The 9544-nt window shown below is 35.4% G+C and overlaps 1 protein-coding gene across 1 annotated transcript in view; it reads right to left on the bottom strand.

Annotated features, from left to right (window-relative positions):
* desma (desmin a) overlaps positions 1 to 9048 on the bottom strand; it is a 14455-nt gene extending 5407 nt beyond the window's left edge. The window contains exons 1-5 of the mRNA XM_056464702.1: positions 8408 to 9048; positions 4082 to 4142; positions 3120 to 3215; positions 1873 to 2034; positions 1116 to 1241 (exon numbers count right to left, since the gene is read on the bottom strand). Coding sequence (XP_056320677.1) covers positions 1116 to 1241; positions 1873 to 2034; positions 3120 to 3215; positions 4082 to 4142; positions 8408 to 8967 — 1005 coding nt within the window. The 5' untranslated portion in view covers positions 8968 to 9048. The remainder of the gene's footprint in view (positions 1 to 1115; positions 1242 to 1872; positions 2035 to 3119; positions 3216 to 4081; positions 4143 to 8407) is intronic.
* Positions 9049 to 9544: the final 496 nt, after the last annotated feature.

Genomic DNA, 9544 nt, shown 5'->3' with positions numbered 1-9544 from the left:
CATCAGATCGACACGTCTCAACAGATTTAGAGTGTTTTACTGTATTTTACATTTGTCTGTATATTTTTGAATGGTGGATATTTAATAGTTGATATTCAGTCAGTCCAGTTAAAGGCAGAAGCTGGTCTTTTGCAATCTCCGTGTTGACCTGTGGTTCTCTTTGAATCTGTGTATGTTTTTTTAAATATGTATATATAAAATGTTATATTTATTTATATAGTTTTAATATATATTACATAGTTTTAGTTTTATTTATTTATTTAGTAAATTGAAATAAAATAATTATTTTTATAAAATGCTGATAATAGAAAATAATAGAAGGCACAACATGTATATATATAAATAAATAAAGGTTTAAATGAGCATTTCATACAAACTTTTTAGAGAAAATGTCAGATAGGTGGGCCTTCAAAAATTGATCGGAGAAAGAAGTGGGCCCTGAAGTGAAAAAGTTTGAGAACCCCTTGCTTAGGTAACATTTATTTATGATTTTCACTGACAGTGAGTTTCCTTGCTGCTGAAAATTATATAATAAAAATTATGGAGGTTAAAGCACTAAATAAAAAGGACAGGAGCTTATATTATGCCACAGTCCTGGCTCTTCCTGTCACAGTTTTATCATATTAAATACATTTCAAGTTTCTGTTATAATGCTCGTCTTACATTATTTCTTTGATATTAAGTGAGTGAAAGTAAGTAAGTGAAAGTAAGTTTAAGTAAGTGAAAATATAGCACCTTCTAATGGTTTTCGGATATTTAAATAAAGTAAATCTTACATATTCTGCCTTTAAAAGGTTAGGCTGACAAGAAAACAATATTATAAAATGCAATATAATCTAATAGCAAGTACTGAATGTTTGGACTCCCGACTGAATGCCATCATTATGGAATTGTTAAACCCTCAAGACAAATTCCAGTAAAAATTTTACAGTGTTATTACTTCTTGTTCTTGGCTCTTTACTGAGTCAAATTTACTCATGAAGAACCTGGGGGAACATATTAAAGACTTCATAATTAGTAATACAGTGGGTGCAGGTGTTTGGAGGCTCTGCTAATATTTGTTTTGGCTGGTAAATTGTGTTTGTAGCCCATGCACAGTATCTTGAAAGACTTACGGTGCCCTTGAGAGAGTCAATCTCGCAGGTGTAGGACTGGAGCTGGTGACGGAACTCCATGGTCTCCTGCTTGGCTACTCTGAGAGCCTCGTTATTCTTGTTTACTGCCTGGTTCAGATCTGAAACCTGAGTGCGAAGCAAAGCACGTTAGCTTGCAGTCATACATCTGAATATAGGCTCCTTCACAAAGGATGATAACTATAATTAAATTGTTAAATATATAGCTCCAAAAACTGTTCAAAATGTAAAAGAATAGCAAAGACCACACTGACATACTATTATAAAAATGAACAAGAGGAACAATATCATTGCAATCACTACCAGAATTATTAACTTCCAGCTATTATTGAACAATAATAAAACAATTAATCCACTGAAAAAATGTTTGTTTTGGTAAACTTCAAAGTTTGACCATTTACTTCCATTTTTAGAATAGTGGTCCTTCTCTGTCAGTTTGACAGCTTCAGCCACAATATTCTTAACCACGCCCCTTTACTGTTTGATTACTATGAGTGAATGCACAAAAAGAAAGCCCCACCCCATACTCAATATTCTGTTTCTGTTGGAAGTATATCAACATACTGAAATAAAAGTCTATGCAACGTCCAGTTCATGTAGACTCATCAGCCGTGGGTACATGGTAAAACAGAATGTTATTGTGCGTTGGTATGGATGCTAACGTAGCTATCATGTTGCTAACAGGCTGGATAGCCTTTGAAATGTATGTCAAACTAAATCTAGCATCTCTGATACAGACCTTAGACTTATACCAGTCCTCGGCCTCGCTAATATTCTTGGCAGCGATAGCCTCGTACTGCAGGCGAATATCTCTGAGAGCTGCAGTCAGGTCTGGTTTGGACATGTCCATTTGGATCTGCACCTGACTCTCCTGCATCTGGTTTTGCAGCTCACGGATCTCCTAAAGGAAAAAGGCAAAGACAGATACATAGCTTCAAAAGGCACTAATTAGCATTTTGCTTGGCAAATATGTTTTTGAACTTATTTAGTAGATGTAGACATGCACAGTTATAGAGGCAATATAATATCTGATGTTTGCTTACACACACACACACACTAGTCTCACATACAGGAATTCAATTGACTGTTGTGCACAGTCACACTATGCATGTTGACTTGATCACATTTTATGCATTTGAAATTTCTGGCCCCAATGACCCTCCATAGTGACAGGTTTTCCCTGTCAGTCAGTTCATTGTAGGAGAAGAGATGAGATGGCAGTGCAAGAAGAGGGAAAGTCATTTTGATTCAATATTAATTATAAATGCTGCAATATTCCATAAAAATTATATTAAAACTATTATGCGATGGTCATGGTGACTTTTTTATTGTCACTGATGGTTCAACAAAACAACTTTTATAGTCTTTAAAACTATCCTTACTGTAATTTACACTCTTAAAAAGGTCTGTGATGCCAGAGAAGAATCATTGTCCCTCCTGAGAACTGTTTAGGAAACAGTTCTTGAAAGAACCCTTCGTCTGAAGAACATTAAGAACCCTTTTACACTTCATAGTACATTTGGAGCAGTGGAAAGCTAGCATGAACATAAACAGTTCCTCTCTGAACCACAGATGCCATAAAGACCCTTTATTTTCTTGATTGCAGCTGCATTTTTTTCTCTCTCATCTCTGATAGCTAATTGTAGGACTGTGGGGCCTTTTAAGGCCTTTTTCTTTTCCCACTGCTCTGCTCACAGCTGTGTCTCAGAGAATCTGTCTCTGTTTAATTATAGGGATGCATCTGTTGCGCAGCTTTACACTGCCCCCTCACTGTCAGACACACATGTGACCATTTCATCTTTACATGTCAAATAAAAAACAGAGAACATTTAAAGAACTTGACTTCAGAGGCTTGTGAGTAAAGGTCATTGCATGTGTTGTATGCTGGGTATGAGAGTGAGGGAGGTCAAAGGCACAGAGACAAACAGTAACTCATGCATATAGCCTTGGAAAACGATTAGGGATAGAAATTGGATGAATACAAACCTCTTCATGGATCTTCTTGAGGAATGCAATCTCTTCATGAAGACCCTCAATACGTCTTTCCAGGTCCAGCCTGGCCAGAGTGGCAGCATCGACATCCTACAGAGAGAACATTACCATTTTAAGTTAATTTAATTGGCTTGTATTTATATGAATGTATGCAGAGCCTAAAATTAACAAAAACAACAACAAAAAATCTGTTTTTGCTTATTCTTGTTATGCCTGAGAACATGGTTTTATCAATGCAATCTCAAGAAAATGTGTAACTTTTCATTAAATGGCTAAGTCATATAATCTCATTTACACATTTTAGTACTATTTGCTCATCATCCAATGAGTGTTAGGTGTAGGTGTAGTGTAGTGTAGTGTGATTTATCAGGGTCACTACAGTGGAATGAACCACCAATCACTAATAATAATTCTGACTTCAACTGTATGTCATTTACAGAATCAAATCAAAGCATTGATCTTTTCACATGAGCAGCCTATGTTAACCGTGTTTTCAGTTTCTCAGAGCTCGGATCGCTAGTGCTGTGAGTTTTTGTGAATTTGTTAATGGAGCATTTGTCAATCATCTTCCCAAGTTAGTAATAAGAATAATTTACCAATCTGTGATCAAGATAAATAAAACTTCAATAATTTTACATATGAACTCAAAGAAATACAGACTTAATTCCATCTTACTTTAATGTGATTTACATAAAATAACAAACTGATAAAAAAAAATAAAAATAAAATAACAATAAAAATATCCTCATCATCTTTAATAATAATTATTATCTTCATCATCATGTAAAAAAAAAGTGTTTTTAGCCCTGTGTATTTATATCATGTTAATCCTTTAATTTAAACAAAATATAGAACGCTTACATTTTGGCCATATTCTATGTGTCATTCAAGGTAACTTTCTTAGAAATAATTTCTTAATATTTGACTGAAAAGTAAAGATTATATAAAATACACACAGCTCTGAAAGCAGAAAGGTTGTTTTCAGCTTCTTCTTTCTGGTGGATCTCCTCTTGAAGTCTATGGAAGAAAGAGACATTAGAGCCTTCATAGAATTTAGATGTAGTCATATTGTTTTTATAGAACACACATTATACTATATATAGAATAAATGCCTACAAGTTTTGTACATTTAAAGAGATAGTTCACCTGAAAAAGAAAATTTTGTCGCTATTTACACACCCTTTACTAGTTTTTAAAACCTATTTAAGTTGCTTTCTTCTGTTGAACACAAACAAAGACTATAGAAAACACAAGTCGTGTTACTCGTGTAGTTTTGAATGGGGAAAAGTGTAACGGTCAACATGATGAATGAAGCCCCACCTTCTAGTACAGGAGCCAATCAGCGATCACTATAGACTGACGATCCTCTGTGGGAGGGGCTCGGACCAGCCATGAGTTTCTGCAGATTTTGTGTGATTAGAACGTTTAGAAATGAAACTAAAGACACAGCTGTTGTTCAATTTTATTGGTGATTCCTAATATGAAATTTAATCATTAGCTTGGCAAGCAATTGTGGAGAATTTGATGTTTCCTCATTCAGACAGAATGCCCGAGCATACTGCCCGAGAGGCATTTTAAAGATGGCCGCTGAGTGAAACGACTTGACTTAAAGGGACTTTGACACAAAAATAAGATATTTTTAAAAATGCTGGTACAGTTGCTGTGATACATTGACTTCCAGTAATACCATACTGGGGAGAGTAAATGATGAGAAGATTTTTTGTTATCTACAGAATGACTTAATGGCCAGAAATAGAGCCTCTTCTAATGTCCAAAGTGTCATTGAGATACTCTGACAGCAGCTTACAAGTTGTTATTTCTTCATGCACACATCATTATATTCTCGTATATACAGACTGGAATCACACATAGCTCCGGTTTAATGTAAACGTCCATGGGTCAGCTATGCTGTTAATGTGCCACATATCCAGTTTCATGAATGTAATTGTTGGCAGTCAGATGGTATCTGATATTTTCATCAGAGAGATGAAAGGTATCGTGACATAAATAACACCATGTCGAAATGTTGGCTCTGTGGACTCAAGTAATGGAAAGCTTTAATGCACACTAAAAAATACTGCTGCTTGTTCATACTTAAAATGAGCTGAAAAAAATACAATTCCTCAGTTTTTTGTGTATGTTTTATGTTTAATCAACTTAAACTTGTAAAAACTGTTAAGTTAACTTAATCGATTAGCGTTAGGATGACATGAAGGGATTACATTTTTTACAGAGCACTCTGAAAAGTAGCAGTTCTTCAAACCTGTCTGACTTTCTTTTGTTGAACACAAAATAAGAAATTTTGAAGAATGTTGGAAACTTCCAGCATCATTCAATATAAATAGTTTTTTTGCACTGTAATAAATGCTGGGTTCCACTTAATTCAATTCCTGTTGTCCCAAAACAAATCCTTTAAGTTAAACTGTAATTGAATTGCACAAAAAACAATTAAGACTTTTGCTGATTCTGCTCATCTTAAATAAGTAGTTTGAACAAGCACCAAAAATCAGTTTGAGTGTGGTTAACAGAAAAATTATCCTTGCAAAGTTTAATTGGGCCAATTTAAGTGTGAGTAAATGTGAGTACTTAAATTGTTTTAAGTGAACTATCCATTTAAAGCTCCGAATACCCTCTATTTCAAAGCCACTTTGAATGATGTATCTGCCTAGCAATTGCTTTTTGTGGGATATGAGCAGTTATCTTTATTTAGAGCTGATAATGTGAGGATGTGGTCTCTGTGGGTCCTTTAAGTGCAGTGCACTCATAGAGATAGACACACACTATGTGCGGGTGTTATTTTTAGGGAGCATTCATTCTCTGCAGTGCTGGGGGGTTTACTGAAGATCCTAATATAGCAGTCTAATCTGGGCGTAATGTGACTCGGTTCCTTTTTTGCAAATTGCAACAACACTTGCGGTTACCATATACACCGTGACACAAGCATCCCTTCATTCATGTTGTCTTTAAGTCTCAGGTGGTCCTGACCCCTGTCATTCCTGTGTGGTCTAGAGTTTTTTCTTCTTCAGTGCATATCAATCATACTGTTGTGGGGAGAGGTTAGGAATAGTAAGTAAATATCTAATAAATGTCCTTTACCTCGTTCTCATCAAAATGAAATGCATGAGTTACGAGCACCATCATGACTCTCTGTCTGGAGCTGTGACTTCCTCCAGGCTCCGTGTGTTATATAATAAATGTCACTATAGGACTCCATGAAGTGTACAGTTATGTACTCTCAGAGAAATAAAGCAAATCACTTCAGCACAACAGCTCCACACATACTGTAGCATGCCAGTGGGAAAAAGGTTATTATGAACACAAATAAACATATTCATATCTAACTATGCTATAGCTAACTAACTATACTAATTATACTAAAATAACTAACTAGACTAATTTACAGTTTTTTTTTCACTTAACATTTTTTCACACTCATTTTAAAAGGATAGTGAATACTCCTGAATATTCTGTCATCAGTTATTTATCCCCCACTTGTCTGAGTTCTTTCTTTCTACAGTTGGAGACAAAAGAAGGTACTTTGATAGTTGAAAATGAATAATTCTTGACTTTCATTGTATTTATTTATTTATTTTTTGGAAGTCAATTTTTTTTTTAATTTTCAAATTCAAAATGCTTTAGAACCAATTGAGTGTGACTAAATGGAGAATACATTTGGAGTGAACTCTTTAAGTAGGCCTAAAGCATGCACACAATTTAATCATTTGTTTCCTCATTTCCCCAAATCATGGCCAAACTGTAATAATTCCCTCCCTTGTTGCAATTAAGTAAGTTCGACAGGGCCATGATTTACTAAAATGGTGGAGTACAAAATTCATTTGAGTTCACCCAAAAATAAAAATCATTTATTATTCAAATTAATTATTTATGTGGTTTTAAAGCTTTTTAAAGCTTCTTTCTTTTGTTGAACAAAAAAAAGAAGATATTTTTGAAAAATGTTGTTTGCTGAGACCTAATGTTTTCCAATATAGGAAAAAAAAATACTATAGAGGTCAATTGATTACCAGCATTTTCTAAAATATCTTCTTTTGTGTTCAACAAAGACACTCAAATATGTTTTGAAGTCCAGGGTGAGTGAATTATGGCATAATTAAATGTTTTATATTCCTTCCATTCCTTTAAGTTCTACAGGCATTTGTGGAAAATATTAAATTATGGATACAAAAGAGTAAAATCAAATAACCTCTTATGTTTGTGTTCAGTTATTTCATTTTTAATGAAATGAATATATATATATTTATATATATATATATATATATATATATATATATATATATATATATATATATATATACACACACATACACACACAAAGTGTATACACTGTAACAGAAAATCTGGCTTTCGCACGACTCCTTCATGTTGTCATAACACAAATTAAGTTAACCTAATTATTTTTACAAAACTGAGTAAATTGAACATAAAACAATTAAGTTTTTTCCAAAAAAAGCCACAAGAATTGTGACAATTCAGCTCAGTTCAATTAAGTAGTTTGAACAAGCAGCAACAATATTTTTGTTATGTATAATATTGTATGTTTTTTTAACTTTACACTTTAAAATAGTCCTTAACTCAACTAGTCATGGAACGATAACTGGTTTCAAGGTATACCACGGTTTGGAAAAATCAAGGTTTTAAAAACGTTAAAACTTTCTGTTATACCGTTCCTAAAGTATTTGTACATTTTTTATTTTTTTTACATGTTTTTTACAATTATTTTAGAGCAACAGTAGGAAAGGACCCTTCACATCACAAGCTACTGGTCAGTTCATGATTCAGGAAACATCTGAAAAACAAATCTCTTGAAAAACCAACATCCAGCATGCTGTGAGCTGAACAGTGCAATGGCTTTGCTTTATATCCAATGAAAAGAAATATATCCAAAGACGCCTTTTCAAGTTTAAAAGAAATCTGTGTTTTTAAGACAGCAGAAGTCAATGATTTATTTAAATTATTTAGCCTGACATTTATTGTTTCAAAATATTTTAAATGTTAAAAAATATATACCATGTTCAATGGGGGAAAAGTTGTTTTTTACCAAGACATTTAAAAAGAACATATTTTAGAGCAGTAATTACAATACAGTGATACGTGAAACCGTGATATTTTTCATCCAAGGTTATCATACCATCAGAATCTTATACCGACCCATGCCTAAACTCATTGTTATTTGTCATTTCTTAGTAATTAATTGTGAAATTTAGTACCAACAGAGCCCCTTTTCAAAGCTATCAATCTATTAAAATACCTCTTGAAGTTCTCACCTGAGCTTCAGTTTCTGTAGGTCATCGGCCAGGTTGTCCCTCTCGATCTCCACACGAGATCTCTGATTGGTCAGTGCTTCCACCTGTCTGCGCAACTCTCTCATCTCCTCCTCGTACATCTCTGCGATACGGGTGGGCTCGCGACCCCGCAGACGCTCGATCTCCACTGACAGGGCAGAGTTCTGCTGCTCCAGGAAGCGCACCTTCTCGATGTAGCTGGCGAAGCGGTCATTAAGGTGCTGCAGTTCGGCCTTCTCATTAGTGCGTGTGTTGAGGAAGTCCTGGTTTATGGCATCGGCCAGATTGAAGTCCAGCTTCTCACCAAGGCCAGCGTAGGAACGGACCACCGAGCCCCCTCCGAAAGAGCCGGATGCACGGTGGCTGGAATAATGGGGAGAAGAGGAGCTCTTGGTCACCTCGTAAACTCTAGAGGTCAGTCTTGAGGAGCCAGAGGAACCTGAGGAACCGTGGCCAGCAAAAATGGAGGAGCCCAAACCAGAGCCAAAGGTACGGCGGTAAGAGGACGCCGACTCTGCGGAGGCTGAATATTTCGTGCTCATGATTGTGCCTGTTGGGTTTGTATGCTGTGTGAATGCTGGGTCTTTGAGGGCTGTGTGTAAGAATGAGGGTCAAGCAGAGCAGAAGAGGGGTAATATATATAGAGGGGTAGAGACCACTCCTGTTTGCCCCCACCCACATTTTTTTAATCACTGTTCTCAACACACACACATTGGCACCCACTTCTATCTCTCCCTCTCGCTTTTCTAAACCTTTCTTCCTCAGCTGTCATGAGTTCTGGTTTCCAGCAGCTGGGTGAAGCAACTGGATGAGGCGTGAGGTGGCATAGGTCACGTCATGCCAAACCATGCTGTCACTTCTGCTTACCAGAAAGAGTGCTTGTGGCCCAATAAACACCATATTAGACTGATGAGTTTGTGTGAGTGTTTTAAAATACACAGTATAAGGGTTATATAAATATAAATGTAAATATAAATTATTCGTTTAAAAGTCATTACTTAAGTATTAATTATTAAGTAATTAGTAATTATTGTAATTAAAGCCACTTAATATTTTTAAGTGCATTGTACCAGCTTATGGTTTACTGACAGACTGCGAACATCATCTGCTTTGACCCTC

The sequence above is a fragment of the Danio aesculapii genome, chromosome 9 (assembly GCF_903798145.1).
Source record: "Danio aesculapii chromosome 9, fDanAes4.1, whole genome shotgun sequence".
NCBI lineage: Eukaryota > Metazoa > Chordata > Actinopteri > Cypriniformes > Danionidae > Danio > Danio aesculapii.
This window is presented reverse-complemented; position numbering and strand designations above follow the sequence as displayed.